General features: G+C 40.0%; 1 protein-coding gene across 1 annotated transcript in view; it reads left to right on the top strand.

Moving 5' to 3' along the window:
• LRRC1 (leucine rich repeat containing 1) overlaps positions 1 to 22116 on the top strand; it is a 130302-nt gene that overhangs the window by 57965 nt on the left and 50221 nt on the right. The window contains exons 3-4 of the mRNA XM_075268384.1: positions 8444 to 8522; positions 11225 to 11314. Of these exons, the coding sequence (XP_075124485.1) occupies positions 8444 to 8522; positions 11225 to 11314 (169 nt within the window). The remainder of the gene's footprint in view (positions 1 to 8443; positions 8523 to 11224; positions 11315 to 22116) is intronic.

Genomic DNA, 22116 nt, shown 5'->3' with positions numbered 1-22116 from the left:
CAAATTGCACAATATGACAACCTGGTATCAGGACTTAGAGACTAACCTTGTCACAGGACTTAGAGACTACCCTAACCCCAGTGGATTGTTGCACGATCATTAGCAAAGGCAGTTGGCAGGTCACCCTTATGGAGCCTTCTTCAAGGAATCTTCATAGAATCTATATGGTTCTGAGTTTGTAATGTTTCGGGTGATATTCTCTATATTTGGTGGATCTGCCCTCTGTCTCATCGCTTTTGGATATCCATTCATGGGATGGTGCAATGATTATTAGGAAAGTCAATTTGACTGACTGCTCTAGTTTTTCCTACTCTGTCTTAGGCCTACTATTCTGATATGCTCAATATAAATTACTCCAGTATATATTAATAGCAGCGTGAATCCATCTTGCTTTCAACTGGAAGCGACCATGTGTTTCATTGACAGATGTCATTAGATGAGTTGACATCATTATGCTTCATGAAAACATCAAAGCTACCATATCTGATACCCATGGACCTTTGACAGGGTTTGATCACCCTGAGTTAATTGGTCCGACATCTGGGGTTTGTCTTATTGTTTTCAGCTATGATTTAGACATAACACTTATGATATGTCTTTTTCCTTAGGCAAGGTCTTCCTCTCCCTTTTCCCCTTGACATATGCACTACAGCACTACCCAGTCTTCTTTCCTCCCCGCTGTTTACCGGTTACTTTTTTTCCTGTGTCTTATTTTGTAGGGCTTTTCACTTTGTCATCATATCTTTGTATCATACTATGCATATTTCATTTTTCTTGTTGTTTTTTTTTTTTTTTTATTTTTTTTTTATTTACCTCTTTCTTGTACTTTTAATATCATTTGATGAATACCTTTGAAACGAAAATCCATCCAGTCTGAAATGCTATCTGATAAGTTATATTAGATTGCAACCAATTACATAGCAAATAGATAAAGAAAAATTAAGGCAGAAGTCGTATCTCTTTATGTTTAATGTCCATCTGTGACATTGCCTTTATCCTTGTCCTGTTGTACAATCCTAAGAGATAAAGTGAAAATGCCAGCTTAATACTTCTTTGAGGAGTAAATTTTGTCTCCTTTCTTTAAACTTCAACATCATAGACAATAGATTTTGGAACGGGTCAAACCTTAGTCTGCTGTACTTCTGTCTGGGTGATGGCGAGTAACAGCAATAAAACTTCATTTACTGCTCCATCTGCAATGCATACCAATTGAGCTAAAGTTTTTCCCTACAACTAGAATTTCTTCCTACGTAAATATGTGTATGCTTATTAGTTTAGGGAAAGGGGGAGATGGAACTTTTAATAAATGGTTTACTTTTACAATTGACAATCAGTGTATGTTTGACGTGACTCCTTCTCTAGGACCCCCATAGACCATACATACAGCTGTTCCTGGTAGTGCAGTTTAACGCCATTCTTTTGTGTGGTGCTGTGTCTGCATAAAAATTAAAAGGCATTGCCTAGTTGCAGACCAATATTAAGAGACAAATGTTATTGTTTGTTATAATGAAAAGTTATACAATTTTCCAATATAATTTCTGTATGAATTCCTCCCAGTTTTATAGATCTCTGCTTTCTGTCATTCATTCTGCTTACTTCCAGTGGATGAAAACTAGTCCATGGTTATGTGATGTACAGTCTAAGTTTGTGGTCATGTGATATGCTGTCCATGGTCATGTGATGGGAACAAATGTTTTACAGCTCATTACCAGACAGATATCTGACTACTGAGCTGTGACTATAAGGATCTGTCCGCCTGTGTGTCCATCACATGACCATGGACTGATTTGTATCCACTTGTAGGGGCATTTTGGTATGTTTCCTGTTGGTCAGACCCCTACATACATGGAAGCCTTATCCTAATAAAGGAAAAACCCCTTTTAGTATTTAAAATCTTTACCTTAACCATAGATCTCTAGTTAATAATAATAATAATATTATTATTATTATTATTATTATTATTATTATTTATATAGCACCATTAATTCCATGTTGCTTTACATTCTCGTGATAGTTGAGCTCCACCAATATATATTAGATTTTCACGTGAGATCTCTGGACTTGTCTCTAATGGCTATTATAAGCCCGGTTAATTTCTGTACATACTTTTAACAACGTTTTTTTTTTTTTTTTTTTTTTTTTTTTTACATGGGGTGTTCCTTCATGGAGCTAAGGGTGTGAATAATTTGTGAATGTGGCAAAACATGGTAGATGTCGCACTGCATTTTGAAAACCATGTTGTATAGCATCTGGACCTCTCTTCTTTACACACTCACAACCTTCCATTGAGTTATAAGTGTGTAATCTGATGGATTTTTTCTGAATTGAAGTGTTGTGAAGTGGTTTTCTTAATCTCCTTTGTGTCATATAAATGGAAAGTAAAATGAGCATGAATTATGGAAATGCATCTGCAATTGATAATAAGTGAATAGTACATATTCATTGGCATCGGTTATTAGAAATTAAACATTTGTCATAATAAGTGGCACGAAACTCAATATTTTATTTCACCTGGCCAGATTTTCTGTCGCAAACTGCAGATTTCTTTTCATAGTCGTGCTAAGAACACTGAAAAACCAGGTCCTGGGTCATTAGAAACTCAAGATTTTCGTTCAGGACCAAGGAGCTGTCCAAAAGTGGTTGTACTTGAAAGACAAGGGTTCTACAGTAGAACACTTGTCGCTAGGGAGTGGTGCATGCCAAGGGGAGCAGCTCACCCTTTACCAATGAAGGGTGCTTTGGCTGTCTACTTTAACATACTATTCCATGGATTACGGCTTGCAGGAATACTAAGTTGGTAATTTGTCTTGGGGAAAATCTTAATAGTGAGAAAGATGCATCACTACTAGTTTGACTCATTTGATGGTAGGTATTTTATGTCCATAGGATATCCGCTTCTCATGTGCTTAAAGGGGCTCTATCATTGGGAAAAGTCATTTTTAACTAAGCACATACTTGCATTGCCTTTAGAAAGGCTATTCCACACCTACCTTATGTATGTAAATTGCCTTAGTGGCTTTTGAATAAGTCTGTTTTTATTCATATGCTGATGAGCTTCCAGCCAGCACAGGAAGTTCCCAGCAGCACTCGTCTATGGTATTATCTCCTATGTGTGTGTGCAAACAGGAAGCAGGAAGTCATCATCAGCAGCAACCTGTGCAGTACACATACATAGGAAAGAATAGCAGAGGGTGTACAATGAGACTTCCGGGGTGCACCAAGAGGTTAATTAGCATATGAATTAAAAAGCTCTCATTCAAAAAACACTGAGGCGATTTACATACAAAAGGTAGGTGTGGAATAGCCTTTATAAAGGCTATGCAAGGATGTGCTTATCTAAAAATGACTTTTCCCAATGATAGAGCCCCTTTTAACTTCCTGGGGAGATTGTGATCGTTATAGATTGATGGTCTAAAGGTGTTCATAAATCTATGCTACCTGTCGGACAAACACGCATTCAGCAGATCACTATTCCCTTGACTGACCAAACAAACATTTCTGAGTTTTCAAAGATGAAGGGAATGATAAAATTCAGCATCCTACATTTCCTCTACATCAAATGTCAGAAGAGTCTGAAGCCCACGTACACACAGTTGGTCGTACAAAAGCAATATGTATGTAGGTTCTGCAACTGAAAAATGTGTGCGGCTTGTGTGTGATTTTCTGTGCATTTATACATTATGGTGTGATATCATTGTGTTGTTGCATGCAGTTTAGAATCTACAGACCTATCCCAAATGATTCACAGTTGCACTTGCATTGCCAGCACAGACTTTCCTTGATATCTGCTGGTGAAGTCGTATGCAATTTGCAACATAAATCCAGCAGGTTTATGGCTCTGACTATAATGGAGCATATTTCTGTGTCACAACAATCATTTCTTGCTACTTTGTGTTGAGCGACCAAATTCTCTGCATAACCCTAGCCCTAACTCTTAGCAACATTTATAAAATAAGTATCCTTAGCCTTCTAGCTGGATTATGCTTAGCTTGTCTTGTTCTGCATGGGGTTTGGTTGCATGACGCAGTTAGGATTAAGTACTTGTCTTTTGGTTGTGCTTGAATTGATACAGCATATGCCCTACAACATCTGGTCTACACTTTTATCTTCAAGCTTTTTATTCACACATGATATCAAGTAAACCCTTGTTTCATGACTAAGGCATATTAAAAAATAAAGTTTTTAATACCATGTCTAAAAGAACAAATTTTCTGTCAAAATTAGTGAATTATTGCTGCTGGATATTAATGTATAAATTGCTAGTCTCTTGATAATGAATAATTCATGAATTCTATTAAAAGAATTGATGTACTGCTGCTCCCACGGTGCGCTTGAATAACAGGTGAAATATCCTGATAAATCTGAACAGATTCGTAATCTTTTTGGAGAAAATGGCATATTAAGACAGTGTGAATGACACCATCTAATTGCTTAGTTATGGTGGCTTAGCCCAAGGTTATCCATCATCTGATGCTAATCAGATCGAAACTGATGAAAGATTCTGCTTGCTAAATGTGAATGATGCCCCTGTGGTTAACATGAAGGAAAAGGTCAAACCGATCACAGCGCGTGGAGCCCGCTTCAACCAATGCTCCGGCTGGTGGTGATCGTTAGCACGCCGGCACCCTGGTGAATTCGGCTTCACCTCTGCTCCAGTCCTCCTCTTTCCCGCCAACTGACAACCACGTGGCTAATGGACCCTGCTACTATGGCATCAAACTACAAGCTGGCACCTCTGTCAGGTCTGACTCCCCACAGCCCACGTTGCCCCAGTAACACTTCCACATGCCACTAAACCTGAGGTTCCTCCGACTGGCCATGCAAGAGATTCAGATTGGGGCATAAACCTTCCAACCAAAAAAATTCCGTTTCAATTCCTGGCACCTAAAGGGTCATCTGCAGACCACGCATTTCTCCCTCCATCTGAGGCCGATGGGATAAACCTAGGCCCTCTGACAATTCCCCACCAGAATTTAGGGTCTCCTTACATCCCACTCCTGCCACCGCCAGATGAAGCTGCACATATGTTGCAAGGCCATCCTGAGCTACAATCCCTATAAGCCTTCCTTCCCAATAAGATGGGACATGGATGATTTTTCTTCTGACCTGAAAAAAGCAATAGAACCAGGATCTCAATGTGATCATATAGACTCTGCGACAATGGGTGGGTGACCTGGAAATGTTCCAGATTTCAGTCTCAATCCAAACTTTGCAACAGTCTACCTACTGCTCAGTACTGTAAACTGATGTCCATTGTGGAAGACATTGGGAACCCGAAATTATCACAACAACATTAGAATCTGGTATCTCCCTGAGGCCACCCCATCCGCTGACCTCATGCCTACCCTCACAGGTATTTTCAATATGCTATTGGGATGCCCAAAGCAGCAAGGACCCTGTGATGTCATCTGTAGGGTACATTACTGCACCCTCAAGGAGGAAATAATGCAAAAAGCCAGGGAGCACAAGCTCATTGACTGATGGAGCTCACATTTTCTTGTTTCCAGTTCTCTCATGCCACACTCTGCACCAAAGAGCTGCTCTGAAATCTCTGCTTCAAGAATGTAGTGTCCCATACCGGCTTTCCATTCGCACTGAAGGTCAAACTGTCTGTCCCCTCTCCCTGGCAGACCTCCCTTCCTTTCTTCAGTCCCTTGATCTTCCTCTGCTTATCCACCCAAATGGAATAGAATTAACTTTTGCATCTGCTCAGATTAGTTGCAAAACGAACAAGAAAAGGCAGTCTTTTGGAAGGCTTCTTTATAGCCAAATCTTATTTAATTTTTTTTTTTATCTAGTTAATACATGTAAAGTACTGAAGCCACCTTTCGTCTCTTCCATATTGAAATCTATTAAGATTAAAATGGATTTATCTTGGGTTGTCTTTTTAGGCATTATGCAAACAAACGTATTTTTGTGTTATCCGTTTCATTTCTTTAATAAATAACACAGGGATCCATTAATTTCTATGTCCCATGCACACAATTATGATTTTCAGGGGTCTGAGCCACAAACCGCAGCTCATATTCTGATCCTAGTTCACAGTATATTAATAATCCATTCATCAATTACATGGGCTCACAGAAATGAATGAAAAGTGTATAATACTAATAAAATCTAGCGTTTATTTAAATTAATCAAATATTAGGGTTGAGCGATCAGGATCGGAAAAGATAGGATTCCGATCGGCGATCGTTATAGGCAGGATTGAGGTCGGAGGTTATTTCCCACAATGCTTTGTAAGCATTGTGGGAAAAGCGAACAATGTTAACAATGAATGGATGCCGCCGGCACACAGCCCGTGCCGGCGTCCGGCGCTTAACCCCCTGCGCGCCGGCTGCATCCATTCATTCCTACGGAATAGCAGGGAGGAAACCGAAGAGTAGATGGTTCTACTCTTCTGTTTCCTCCCTGCTATGCCGTAGGAATGAATGGACCCAGCCGGCGCGCAGGGGTTAAGTGCCGGACACTGGCACGGGCTGTGTGCCGGCGGCATCCATTCATTCCTATACTCATCAGCTTTGCTACATCTGAGATCTACATCTCAGATGTAGCAGAGCTGAATATACAAGAAAGAGTCAATAGACAAGTCCACGTACCGCTGCCACTCCCCGTCTGTTCTCCTCTTGCCCCTTCTCGGTCCGTGCACGCCCCTAGCTCCCAGGTTACTGTTACAGACCTAGGAAGAAGGTGGGGCTTGTGGCTTAGAGTGTGGGTGGGTACTGTATCCGCCCACACTCTCCTAAGCCACAACAAGCCCCGCCTACTCTCAGCATCAGTAATACTAGCCTGGGAGGTGGGGGCACATACGGTGCTCTGAAGATATGCGCAGTAGAAAGAAGAGGAGCGAGAACAGCGTGGATCGGTAGTGCCAGCTGGCAAGTAGACAACTGGGGGGACTTAGGTAGCCAGGGGATTTTTTTAATCACTACACAGCAGGGATTCTAACAATTAAAACTTTCAATTCTTAGATTCCATGCTATGTAGTGAATAGGATCGTTTTTAAAATCCGATCTCCGATTATTAAAAAATCCCATTGACTTGCATTGAGATCGAGATCGGGTTCGAATGAAAAATGATCGGAAATCGGATTTCAAAATCGATCCTGAAAAGTCAAGATCGGCTCAACCCTAGTCACGGTATATCTGCCCCAGGTTTCTGACCTATGTGTGGTACAGGGTGTTTCTGGAATTGGCCACAGCCCAGTTGTGAGTTACCAGACTCGTTACTGGGCCATAAAAGGCTGCAGGGCCTGCACTTCAGGGCATATCTTGGGAGTGAGAGGAGGCGTCTGGGTCTGTCCTTACACTGTGAGTCTGGAAAGACTGTGCTATACTATTTTTGTTGATTCGTGTAGTACAGATTTGTTTAGTTAGCGCTCAGACGAGCAGGATTTTGTTTTTATTTGAAATTAAGGTTGTATTTTATTTTGCACATTTTGTGCCTGGCGTTAAGGTTTATTTTGCTATTTATTTTTCCTGAATAAACCTGTTTTGCTACAGTTTTGTATCCCTGTCTCTGACAGGTTGTTGCTACTGAGCTACCTTTCCCACATATTTCAAACAAAGTTGTACATGTTAGGGGACATAGGAAATAAAACCCAAATTCCTAGGTCCTGCCTGACAAAATTCCTAATATCTTCCACACTCAATTATAGTCCTCCTTACTATTAATTAAAAAAAATGCAGGAGTTGACCACCACCTGGTATATACAATGAGTATATGAAAGATGGCAATAGAAAAAGTGAAACCATATATGTTCTAATCCTCAGATACATAAAAGGTTGTTAGGAGCTCATCAGGAGATCTATAGTGATAATGAGCCGCAGTGGGTAGACCATGTTGCAGTGAAAACTGCAGTTCCCAAAGCCTTGATGGTGGGTTCCGGTACTTAAATAGTTCTATTCCTTTCCATTTGGCTACTCAGGCTTGTACATTCAAATGACTGGGTTCTGTGATGAACTTGGGCAGCACATGGATACCATCTGTGTGTTGTCCGAGAATTCACCTGATGTCCCTTTTGTCTTTAAGGGATATGTGACCAGAAAATAATCTATTTTGTAAACCAAGTTTTTGAAATTCAAAGTAGATTAGAGTTGGGAAAAAAAACCTGCATTTATGCTGTTTTTGTTTTTATAGCGTTCACAACCAATATGACATTGCTTATATTCTGAGACCCGTATTTTTTTTTGTATAATTGCTTGTATAATGTGGTTGTGTGGTTTTTTTTGGTTTTTTTTTCCTAAAGGTCATTTTATGCTTTTTATTGATACCAATTTGGGGATTGTCTGTCTGATGTTGTGATCTCTTTTCATTTTATTTGTATGTTTATAGTTGGGCATAACATGTATAGAAAATAGAGTAAGATGAGAAAAAACAGATGATAATTGCAAACTATGGTGATACATGCCCTTTAAAAATACCCATGTAAAATATATTTCAGATATTCTTGAAATTCCAGAGAGCATCTCGTTTTGTAAAGCACTCCAGGTGGCTGATTTCAGTGGAAACCCACTCACAAGGTAAGAGCTGGATAAGATGGTTTTATTTTCACATCATGTCCATGTAGCAAAGTTATAGACTGTGAAGGAAATTCTAGCTAATAAAGGGAAGGCACTTAAAGAACGGTTCAACTATACCATTGTGGCTGTTGATTGACTTGCAGAGAAAAGCAGCATCTTCTCAGCTCTAGGCAGACATCAAGAAGAGGAGGAGAAATGAAGACAGGTAAGTATGATGTGAGGGGAGGGGGCGGAGAGGCGCTGAGTGAGTTAGTTGGGAAGGTCTAGTAGTGGGAAGGGAGGGAGCAAAGCATTATGGTAATTGTAGGCTAGAAGCACAGGAAGCTACTTGATGTAAACAAATGCAAAAGATGCCAGGATACTCCCATAGAAACACACAAATCACTCAAAACAAAGGTATTTGGCTGCACTTATTAACCCATTAATAACACTAACAGACCTGTTTTTTGTTTTTGTTTTTAAAGTAATTTTTTCCCCGTAAAACCCCTTTAATTTCTCTGCAAGTCTTAGGGCCCTATTACACCAGAAGCAAACATAGAATGGACACTGATTGATAACTACAATTGCTGCTACTTTGCAGGCTGATGCAAAGTGATCTGGGGAGGAGCTATCGGAGAGATTTCTTCTCGCCCATTCAGTTGTACAGATTTTCAGTAGCACACCCCCTCATTACACAAAGTAATATGCTGAGAAGCTGCACTTTTTTATACTGCATAATAAAAGCAGTTGGCTGGCCAATGAACATTTGCTTGTTTGGCAGCACTGCAAGGTGATGTCACACATATCAGGTCCAGCTCAACACTGGGCTCCTTGTCATTTAAGTTCACTTTATAAGTGAAACGTTTTATTGATTATTGGCTTCTACCTGTTACTAGCAATATGGTTATCTGCAAAATGTGCACCCAGGAACAAATAGCAGCTGAAGTTAGTAAATACTTGACTTCTGTTAAAAGGGTATTCCCAACTTCCCTGTTCACCACCTTGCAGGCTGTATGCTCTGTTCACTTCCTGGTTTTCTCAGTAAATTGGTGGGCTGGGTTTCACTTGCTATCTCCCAGACAAAGCCAGCTCTGCGATCTCTCTTCATAGCAGCACATGAGAGATGGTTGTAAATAAATTAGCACAGTATCACTGGAAGATGCAGAATATGAAGCTGATGAAGCAGAGCTGGATTTGTTAGGTGATGAGAATCCCACACTTACATGCTACAGGACCATGAGTCAGCTTGCAATATACTCACTTTTAGGTCTGTGTTTAATGGGTGACCTGTCTCAGCCATTATCAGCAAAATTCAATTAGCTGACACTTAACTGGAAGAGCCAGAAATAAACAGCTCAGAAGTACAAGCACGGAGCACTCGGCTCCCCCTCCCCTCCCTGAGAGCAGGGAGATAAACAGCTCAGAAATACAAGCTCCGGAGCACTCAGCTCTCCCTCCTTCCTGAGAGCAAGGCGCTACGCCACTTTTCCTGGGTGGACAAATGAGACCATCCCCAGGTCCGTGGTTATGGAAACACAGTGTAAACAGTGAAGTGAAGAATCTCAGCAGCCAAATAAAGCAGTTTTGCTTAAGCAATGTATTTAGGAAAAGTCTTAAATCCATATAAGCTAGCTGTATAGATAAGATCCTTGAGATGGGACAACCCCTTTAAGTTAGATCACTGGCCGTCTGGTCTTGCATCCCGCCGGAGATGCTGTGTATGGGCCATCTGATAGATAATAATAATACATTTATTTATGTAGTGCCAACATATTCCACAGCCTTGTATAATTTGTGTTTCTTATCAGTGGTCATAATACAACCATCCACAAGCATTCAGCTATCATCACAGAGCACATTACATTTGTGGATTTTGAGGAAACAACTGAGGTACACTGAAGCATTAAGAGTTAATCTTTCCACTGCCATCCTACTTAAAGAGAACATTTCACCTCCTGGAGCACATGCGGGTTTATACTCTGCTAGAAAGCCATCAGTGTACTGAATTCAGCACACTATCGGTTTTCCTGTTCTGTGTCCCCGGTGAAGAGCTATCGTGCCGGTACCATAGCTCTTCATTGTCAGAAGGGGCGTCTCTGACAGTCAGTCAGGAACGCCCTTCCTCACAGCAGCGTCTACAGTGGTGTACTGTGAGAGCGGTGAGGAACGCCCTCTCCTGATAATACTCGTCCATAGATGAGTATTGGGGGGCGTTCCTCAGTGTCATGGCTGGGCGGTAAGCAACGCCCCCTCTCACAGTACAGTGAAATAGACGCTACTGTGAAGAACTACAGTTTCGGCACCGATGGCTCTTCACCCGGGGCACAGAACATGAAAGTTGCTAGCTTTCTAGCGGTGTATTACATATGCTCCAGGAGATGAAAGGTCCTCTTTAAGCAGTGCTGAAGGTCCACCTCCAGTGCACCAACTCAAAAGAAGTGCTCTAACAAAAAGTCAAGCTACTGTTTATTCTTGTATGAATATCTGTTTTACGTTGCAGAAGGATTGATGGACTTTTGACACAAAGTAGGATGGGTAGATGGTTGTGTGTGTGGGTGTTTTTTTTTTTTTTTTTTTTTTATATTACTGTACTATAAAGTTTTGGGCTTTTTTGTATCGTTTTTCTGTTTAGGCAATATCTGGAGACCTATGTATTTAACAGTAACTGTTGTGTTATGGGCATTTGGTGATAAATCATGTATATTTTCTTCTTTGCAATCTAGGCTACCAGACAGTTTTCCAGACCTAGAAAGCCTCACATGCCTTTCCATTAATGATATCTCACTGCAGACACTCCCTGAAAACATTGGAAAGTAAGTGCTTCTGTTTTGTGAGTCAGATAAGACCTTGCACGAATGAATAATGGAAACATTGATATTTTTTTCCCTACTGGCTAATAAATGTGCACTTGTCATGAGAAGATTATAAGTGGGTTATGTGGGAAAAATATATTGTGTAAAAATATAATGCTTGTTTTATTGTACGACTGTATTACTGCTGTTTCTACTTAAAGATTATGAAAATATATGTGGTCCCAAATCTGGACACCTTCTGTAGTCTGTGTTTTAAAAAAAAGTTGTGGAAGTTGTCTCTCAGACTTTGGATCTTTTGATGTCCAATTGGTATCTTGTCCCCTTCATGTAACCAGAAAACAACACCGAAAGGCTCAGACTAGGCCTTCACTAATGTCATTGAATGAGCTTACATTGTGACTGTTACTTCTAGTTTGGAAAAGTAAATTAAACATTGCTAGATTTATTTATTTTGTAACAGCATCATGAGTCCATATGCGTTTGACCTTTTATAAACACATCTGTATTTTTTGAACATATGAGGTCCATGATAATCACATAATGCATGGAGACCTCCATTTATACAGAGGGGCGCTCTATTTTAGGTGCATTTTGGGGTTACTGAGCTGGTCTGTGAAAATCATGGGCAGCACACGGAAGGCACATGTGTGTGTTGTATGTGTTCCATAGATCCACAGACTTTATAAAGTAGAAGAAATTTTTTAAAAAGTTGACCTACTGTTCACCAGCAAATGAGCAGGTTGGAATGATGTCCGTGATTGTCAAAAAATGTAGACGTGTAAATAAGGACTTACATTAGTGAAAGAGTTGGGGGATGACAGAGGGGAGTGTGTGTGAGTGTCACCGCCAAAGTTTATGTTTAGCCATAGCCTTAAAGATTTTGGCAGGTGCCATTGGCTTATACCCCATAGTATAATGATCAGAGGCCCACAGGAGGTGACGAACATAAAAACCAGTAGTACTTACCTCTCCTTGGCTCTATCACAACTCCCTGCTGTTTTTCGGTCTTTTTCAATGATGTCACAGACTTGGGTTACGCTAGCGTCAGTATGCGTCCCGACACCAGCCTAACCCACGTGACATCACTACAGAGGCCTGAAAAGAGCATGGAGATCAGCAGCAAAGCCCAAGAGAGGTAAGTAACACTGTTTTTTATGTTTGCTCACCTTCCCTGTGCCACCGATCATTTTACTCAGGAGTCTGAAGAGACCGCAGAGTATAATCATAGCAGTATTTGTTGCCGCAGGCCTTCAGCCTTACTTACCGATGCCTGCTCTTGTTCGCGGCCTCCTCCGATTACCCTTCTTCCCTCTAGGGGGCCCTACGAAGTGATAGCAGAATCACAGGAGAGGTGAGCAGGAATGGGGATCGGTAAGGTAATAAGGCAACTTACCTGCTGGGGTTACTTCAGCAGGTAATGGCCTATTCAAAAAAATTAATAAAAAAAAAAGTCTGGGGGCCTTGTGGCAGCTTCTACAGCGGTACTTACGCCAGTGAGCAGAATGTACCAGCAGTAATTTGTGTGTTTTCCATCAGCCTTCTCCTCCCCCTTCCTCTCTCCGTAGATGTATATGTAGAAAGTAACTCAATCTGGTAAATGGAGAAGGAAGCAGATTTCTTTAATAAGGAATAGTACAGTTTTTTATTCACCTGTACTATTCTTTTATGAAATATGGTTTGGGAAGTTTAAGCTGTAAAGGAACAATTCAGCAGCACTCTAGGAAGATTTGTCAGTGCTGTGACTTGAGCTAGCTTAATGCAGCTATCTAATGCATTTTCATTCAGTTGACTTTTTATGTTGCCAAGACAGGACTTTAGCCTTTCTGTTATTGCTCTCAGCTGTGGTTTTTAGTCTTCAATAAATTGAGTAAAAGGAGTACTTTCTGTGGCGGTGTTCTGCTGGTATCAGGAAAATGTATCTAGAATTAAACCTAAAAGCTAAATGTGAATTGTTCAGAGAATGACAACCTAAACCTGCATGAGACCAGAAGTAAACATCAAAATGAGTGCAGCTTAACACAAAGCCCTCCAATAGAATGGGAAGCCGCCAGCAATAAAGCACAGTATATCTGCCTATTCTTGTTAAGGTGAGGACATCGGACAGCATTGTGGTAGAGGAGGCGACATGACGTGACACAGATACATTAGAAATTGCAGCTTACTTTTAATAGGCTTTAAAGCTTGTAAGATTTATACAAACAGATATGCGCCTGTAAATGTAGGTTTGTGATGTTTGAATGTAATGCTACAGTGTAAAAGACAGCATGAATATTATGTGTGATCTATGCTGGTCTCTTATGTAGTGTCACTACATCGTCACATTGAGGTTGCAGTGGCTTCCATCTCATCTTGCATCTCAATGCAAGCCTCTAGTATACATCTGATGTGTAATATCATATGGTGTAAATTGTTGTCTAGCAATAATAATTCCATGTGTGATGCCTATGGGTGGCCCGTTGATTTCAATCATAATAGTGAAAGGGTTCATGTGCCCTGTGCTGTAGCTTGAAGGGAATTTGTATATTTACTGCTGTGGATTTGTTATAATGGTCCCAGCAGTGGAACTCCCTTAGTATATCAGTGTAACAACAAAAATGGAATTATGTTTACATAAAAGCACAGCAGACTATCAGCAGAAAAGAGATCAATGGTCCATCTAGTCTGCCCATGTATTCTAATATTACCATTTTAGCTTAGGATAGGCATATGTTTATCTCAGTCATGCTTAAATTTACTTATTGAACTCATTTTCGATTGTGACCCCTTGTTATTGTGTTCAGCTTTTTATTAAAAACCCTTCCCTCCTGAACCTTATTTATAGATTTACTATATTTAAAGATTTCAGGCATGTCCCTCCCCATTTCCCTTCATCCCTATTTATTAATTAGTTTATTTAATTATTTATTTTTAACCCGTTTAAAAAAAATCTGTTACATGTGGAAATGCGAACCCCATAGACTACAAATGGGGTCTGACTGGTTTCTGCCGAGACAGCCAGATTGCTTCTGTCATCTTCCTGAGGCCGTAATAAGGAATTAGTAGCTATGATAAACTCTAAATCGCAATGACTTTTGCACCTGTTCTAATACATCCTCACTTTATTTTGTCATATTTTTGTTTGAGGCTAAAGCCCAACATGGCATCCTGCAGCAAAAAAGCGCTATAGAAAATCCATGACGGCATCACATCATAGTTCTTCCTGCATCCCTTTGCATAGAAAGTTTGCAGAGGTCTCGGCTTCAATTATACCTATAGGGAAACCGCCGGTATTTCCGTAGGTATAATTTACATGCTGCGATTTATAAAGCCGCAACGGTTTTGGAAATTGCAGTGTGTCCGTATATATTTTGTCGCAAAATGGGGGTGGGTTTCGCTACCCACCCACTTTGCTGTGACTGTAAAACATGGCGTTTTTTCCATAGCGTTTATGCCACATGGGGCCCTGGCCTTAAATGGTTTTAGCAAAGAAAGTCAAACACATTTAACTCGTCAATGTCTTTGTAAAATGTAAAACTCAATGCACAACTCCGCTTCCGAATGTCATTTACAGACGCTGATAAGAGATGAAAGAAATGATTACTGACATGCCTCAGCTATTTCTAACATATACTCCTGTAAATGTCTCTATCTATCTATCTATCTATCTATCTATCTATCTATCTATCTATCTATCTATCTATCTAGGCCGCTGTTATTTGCAGGCCCCTGTGCACATACTCTTTCTATCATATCTGTATATTTGGCCTGGTGTCATTGTTATATTAGTATACATTGTACTGGCATCTGAATGACACATCTTTGTCTTGCACACACATTTTTGTCACTCATAGCATTTACTTCCTTGTCCTAAAATGTGAGGTTACAAAAGATTAATAGAGATTATACCTTTGGGATAATGTCTGCCTCTTTGTGCTCCATTTAGTCATAAATAAAGCCCTGTAAAATCAGCGTGTTACCATGGTGACATTGACAAAAGCTTAGCATATGAAGTCAAGGAAAGGCTTAGAGGCATAGTGACATCTATGATGGCTATAGTTAGCCATTTAAACACATACAATTCTAATTTTCTATTATCTCGTACGTTTTTTAGCTGTATTAGGTTGTATTCGTCATTGGGATAAAATACAGGAGTTGTTTGCTTTGCCGTGATTATAGCAGCCGGAAACTGCATGTTGTTTTTGGAAATTTGTACAAAAGATAAAGAACCTTTTGTTTTCCGTGCCAGTGCTGGTATTCAGAATATTTAATTCTTGGCCTGAGTGAACACAGTATTTCTCCAGAACACGGGTAGAGTATGTGGCACAACGGCATTCATTACAGCAGAGATCCAGCGTGTTAACAAGCACTGTACTCTGCCAACTACACATGGTGGGCATTGGGTGAGCATGTGGTGTATGTCCCGCTACTCGGCTCTATTCTCAAACCACCATTTTGGGAAATAGGTTTACACTAGTAATTTGCTTGTAACGCAGTTTCCTAATAATAGGAATATACTATAATTGTAAAGTATTCACAAATGCTAGATTTTGGGAGTGAGTGCTTGAATGTGGAGTAATAATTCAGTGATATGAAGCATTGGAAATGAAGCCTTTGGATAAGCCAAAGATGAGCAGCAGTGGTTCTGTGTATGAAAGATTATGGACTATGATCGATTTAATGCATCAGGTAGGTCGACGGCTTTGGTGTACACTTAAAGGGATTCAATCAATAGAATCCCATATTTTACTACTAATACGTAGGAATAAGCCTTGAGAAAGGCTATTCTTCTCCTACCTTTAGAAATCTTCTCCGCATCGCCATTCCAGTTTTCTGTGTATGCAAATGATTCTTCAGACAGCACAGGGGGCGGTCCCCTTGCACTCAAACAGCATAACCCCTGTGCTGCCTGAAGACTCTCCAGGAACACCCTTCTTCTACAGCTGCGTGTGTCCTATTCCGGGGACTGCCTTCACTCGTGTAACGGCCACAGAAAAATGTCCGACAAGACTGCGCAAAAGGTGCTTTTTAAAGGTGCTTTCCAAGGCTTTACTATTGATGATCTCTCCTTACGATTGAAGATCCTCAGGAATCCAACACTTGCTAGCCCCACAGATCAGTTGTTTGAAGGCTCACTGTTTCTGCTTGACAGGCCATGTAACATCATGTTCATTGGTTCACATGACTTGTTTACAGTGCAGTCGCATCTAAATGAATGGGCTGAGCTGTGATACTGAGTACATCTGCTATACAGATGATACCGCACTGTGCTTGGAAAGTTGTGAAGAGGCTTCAGCGCTCTCCAGAATTCTGTGGACTCTTCAAACAGCTTTTTTTGTGGGGGAGTCAAATGTCTGACCATAGCCGATCTGTAATTGATGACTTATACTAAGATAGGTTATGAACTTTTAAGCCTAGAAAACTATATATATATATATATATATATATATATATATATATATATATATAAATATCCGCATCCTAATACCAAACACGACTCTTTCTCCACTGCAGGACTTTTCCCTCTTTCAATTTGCAGTGGACTCTGTGACGGAGTCCCCACTAGAGACTCCGCCACGGATATGAACATGGCCTGAGTCTATTGAGTTAGTATTTCAGACAAATAAAGCTGTTTGAGCAGAGGCAAAGCTCGAAGCTCTTACCATTACAAGGTACAATTTGGCCCGCAAAAATTAAGTGGTCGTATGGCTTTGTGAATGGATAAATAAAAAGAAAAAAAGTTATGGCTTTTGGAAGGCAGGGAGTGGCAAACAAAAATAGAAAAATGGCTGTGGCAGGAAGGGGTTAAGGGCATACCTAGCTCCGAGCTTCATTGGATACTCACCTATGACCACAGCGTTCTCTCAATGGCACAGGAAAAACTAATAATTTTTGCAGTGCGTGGACTCCAGCAGCTAAATCCTCACATAACAACTTCCTTATCCACTCTGTGTATAAAACAGGGGAATGTGAATTTGTAGATAAAATTAGTTATAAAGTTCTTTATTAGGTTGCTTTTGCACAAATTATACATTTTGAGGGCCATAAAAAGTAGCCGTGCATCCTAGTGTGTTTCCATTTTTGTTGCATGTCGATCTGTGTGACATCCTTATCACCTAGAAATTAATCCGTGAAAATCAGATGTAACCTTCAATTTGATTTTTTCATAGCTCCATAGACTTGAATGGCTGAGACAAGTAAAAAAAAAAAAAAAAAAAAGTAGCACATACAAGGTTTGTTTGTTTGTTTTTTTTGTCCATGTGCACCCTACTGTTTTCATGGACAACCCTCACATAGAAATATTGTTCTTGTGAAGAACCCTGATGGTCCTTGGTCATCCCAGCTACAGTAAGTAGACTAGACTAGGTGAACAGACTGCAGAAAACAATTGTGTCTATTACCGTCATAATCCAGGGGGTTATCTCTGACTATCATCTCAACTGTACTGTCCATGTGGGATTGCAGTAGTATGAAGTATACTGACTTTTTGTCTCTTTTACCCCTGACTTTAGCCTTCAGGGTGATATCTGAAAGAGAGCTATAATGTGATGGCTGAATGTAACTTTTCTGCCCTGATGTCACATGTAAATTGCAAACCTGCTTGCATTGTGGAAGTGGAGTAATACCACTACTATGGTGAACAGAGTTGATTGATATTTATTTATTATTTTATGATGTGCCAAGGTTTTGTTTACCTATGAAAAAACCCAAGTAGAATATGTTGATTATTTCTTATGGTCTAGAACTCCTTTACCAAACTAATCATGCAGAATGTTGTAATAGAATATAAAACAGTTAGCTTGCATAGCGCTTACATTTTGGAGCTTTCCCATATGTTTCAGAGACTATTTGATTGCTAAAATAGACAGATTATTCTAAAAGCGGCCCATTAAGTGCAGAGTCTTACTGGACTGACAACTTGCACTGTTATTCAATGCATTTTAAACTTCATTTTCTCTGTCCCATCTCTGTAAGAAAGATTTTGTCTGTAGTTATTAAATGTCTGTGATCTGAATGCTGATCTTCTCTAAAGCCTGCCTGTCGTCTTAACACAGTTGCTCCTCTCAGTGTTCTGAATATATGTGACATATTTGATAGCGGAAAGGTTCCTGAATAAGCTGAAATATTGTAAGGCTGAATATAGTGGGCCATTTATATAGCATGCTACCTTATCCTCTATTGTCATTACTATGGCCTTTGCCATCTTGTTGACTTAAAAAAATAATATATATATATATATATATATATATATATATATATATATATATATATATATATATATATATATACATACACACACACACACACACACACACACACACACACTGTGAGAAGGTGACAGGCAGACTGATGGAGTCACGATATATCTTCCCTAGATTTCTGACTTCTGTGTGGTCCAGTGTGGGTGTTGAGTAGGCCTCAGCCGCAGGTGTGGGTCATAGGCTTGTTTCTGGGCCATAAAGGGCTGCAGATCCTGCATTTCCGGGCAGATCCTGGGAGTGAGAGGAGGCGCCTTGGTTTGACCTGCAGAGATGAGTTGTTGGTGAGGCCAAACTGGGACTTGTTGTGGTTTTGTTTTGTTCATGTGGCTGATAGTAAGCCACATGTATAGCTAGGTTTATTCTGTACTAGTTAGAGCTTGGACGAGTGGGAGTTTTGGTCTCCTTTTTTGCCTGAAGTTAAAGGGGTGAAGGGTAGTAGTGATGATCCATTTCAGGAAATGGGGAAAACTGATCGTCACTGGATTATCAGAAAATGTCCCTGGGGTGGTCACAGAAATATGGGTAAATATACATTTAAAAAAAAAAAATGTTATTTAGAAAGTAGAAGAGGGGAGGGAGTTAGATTTAGTGTAGAGTTTAGTGTAGGGTTTTTAAAATATCCGGGACAACCCCTTTAAGGCTGTATTTTATTCTGTGTATTTTTTTTTTGTACTTGACATAAGATTTATTTATTTTGCCATTTTTCCAATAAATCTCTTTGCACCAGACATTGTGTCTCTGCTTATGTCCACACCATTGCTGCTACTGAGCTACCTTACCCACAACATATATGGATCGAGGGCTAGATTACTAGGTCAAAGCATCTCCATGACAGCAGTCTTGTGAGGTGTTCCTGATATGCAGTGGTTAGTAGTTACCAAAATTGTTCCAAGAAAAGACCACCAGTAAACTGATGGCTATACCTTCTGGTCCAATTCCACAGAAGAGCTACCGTATATACAGTACTTGAGTATAAGCCGTCCCGAATATAAGCCGAGGCCCCTAATTTTACCACAAAAAACTGGGAAAACTTATTGACTCGAGTATAAGCCAAGGGGGGGAAATGCAGCAGCTATTAGAAAATTTCAAAAATTCAAATGGTCCGAGTTTTTGGGTGCAGTAGTTGCTGGGAAAGGGGAGGGGGTGTTTTGGTTGTCTGTCTGCCCCTTCCCTCAGCTTGAGGACTTGGATTTTTTTCTCCCACTTGGAATTCAGTCTGGCTGAATATAGGGTATCTGCGGTGCTCCTATTAACCTCTTCCCAGCGGAATAGGAGCACTGCAGATACCCTATATTCAGTAGACCGGGCACTTTCAGACACAGGAATACTTAATGTGTTTGTGTTTCACAGTAATTTTCTACTTTTGTATGTATTCTAGGGAAATGAAGGATTTAGAACTTTTTTTTTTTTTTTTCTATTTTTTTCTAGATTCTATACAATGATATTCTGTGGCTGGTCACAGACCCCAACCCCCCCTCCTAAAAAAAAAAAATAAAAAAAATAAAAAAAAAATTGCTGACTCGAGTATAAGTCGAGGGGGGCTTTTTCAGCACAAAAACTGTGCTGAAAAATTTGGCTTATAATCGAGTATATACGGTATTTTTTCACAAATTGCTGACAAAGTTAGTGTTGGCTATGATAAAAAGGAAAAGTGTCAGACTATACTGGACATTGCAGCTTGCTACGTGGCGATAGGCCAGACAAAGTGCCTATGTTCACCCAGCCCCGAGTTGAAAGCACATTGCAATGGTGCAGTAGAAGAAGGGGGCCTGGTTTGATAACTGTGTTTTTCATGTACACAGCCAGGTGCGTGTCCATCCCTTAAAGGGGTATTTTCCACGTCGCATACTCACCAGTCTTCACTGCTGTAAAATCTTCTTTCTTCCTGGTTTCTTGCATCATTTGGTGGGCGGGGTTTCACATGCAACCTGCTGTTTAGCTCCGCCCCCAAATTAATGTGTAGCTCCGCCCACCACATAGTGTGATCCTATGGGGCGGCTGAATGGCCTATGATGTCATCAAAGGTCCTCAAACAACACTATATGCACAATATTGAACTATGAAGTACAGGCAGGAGCAACTCCATTCTGTGTTACATACAGAGACTGCCTGTCTCTGCCATAATGAACACAATTGAATTAGCTAGCCTGATAACTGGGAGAACAGAAGACGAGTTTAGAAATGAAAGCAGCTCCTCTCCCCTATCTGAGAGCAGGGAGCTAGGTCACGTGGTGCAGACACAGGAATAGCTAGAAACACAGGCTCGCTCCTGTGCACTTAGCCCCTCCTCCCTCCCTCCTGAGAGCAGGCAACTATGTCATTTGACATTTGAGCAGATAAGTCAAGGGCTGTGTCAACAATGAATTGAATAAAGTAAGATAGTGGACAAACAAAGCAGTTTTGCTGAAGCAGTGTATTTAGGAAAAGTCTTACATTCACATTAACAAGCAGTATAGATAGGATCCTTGTGATGGGACAACCCCTTTAATGCAGTTGGTTGCTCTGGGCAGTGTTCTGCTGAAAAACCTTGGTCCTTGTGGGTGTTAGTTTGACACGTAGCACTAACCTAAACCTTCTTGCAAACCACCTTCAACAAATCATAGCAACACTTTTTTCCTTAATGCCAGTAACTTTTTTTTTTTTTCTTGCCACAAATCAAAAATTGCTCAGGATGCTCAGGAATAATTTGAGAAACTTGATAAAAAGGTCTCAACTTTGCCTCCAAGATGTCAAATGAGCATATGAAAAAAAAAAAGTCTCATCCATGGAGGCTTCAACAACCAGGTGACCAAATAATTAGAATTTCCAAGTAGATTCATCCTGGCATCTAATTACTGGTCTTAGCCATCCCGACCACAGTCATCAATGACTGGCCATATATATTCTATAATATAATTTTTATTATATTTTTTTTTAAACTGACTAGCCTTGAAAGAAATAGTGAATGCCAGAAAATAAACTGCCAGTAATGTTTCCCTTTTAATATCCTTCTATCCTTTGATCCTATTCTGCCTCCTAGTTGAATCAAAACTGTGAGAAATACATAAAGAATTCCCTAATGACACCGTGTAAAGGACGAACAATACACGGAAATATCAATCTTTTGTGAGAGTTGAAGATCTTTTATCTGACTATGGGACAAAAGTTTCAGACATTTCTTTCCAAATGATGGTCTGTCGGCTAAAAATATAGATTGTCTGTAATCATAGTCCATTTTCATCAAGTTTAGTCTGACTATGTAGTTATTAGAATTGATTCAATACATTCGCCATTTCATAGAGTTGTGGTTGTGACTTGCATCGGATTTGTGAAATTGCAGTTAACCCTACCTTGAAGTACGATATATTCCATGGAATATTAGGTTTAGGGAGTAATTACTTTTTCACATAGTGAGAGGTTGGTTTGAATTTCCCTTAAAGGGGTTTTCCAGGCAAAAAAAAAAAAAAAAAAAAAATATATATATATAGTCTGTTAGTGCTGTTAATGTTTTGTTTTTTTTAACCGGACACAAAGTCGGATATGCAGGACTTTGTGTCCGGTTTAAAAAAAACTGTTTTGCCGCGG

The sequence above is a fragment of the Leptodactylus fuscus genome, chromosome 3 (genome assembly GCF_031893055.1).
Source record: "Leptodactylus fuscus isolate aLepFus1 chromosome 3, aLepFus1.hap2, whole genome shotgun sequence".
In the NCBI taxonomy this organism is placed as follows: Eukaryota; Metazoa; Chordata; class Amphibia; order Anura; family Leptodactylidae; genus Leptodactylus; species Leptodactylus fuscus.
This window is presented reverse-complemented; position numbering and strand designations above follow the sequence as displayed.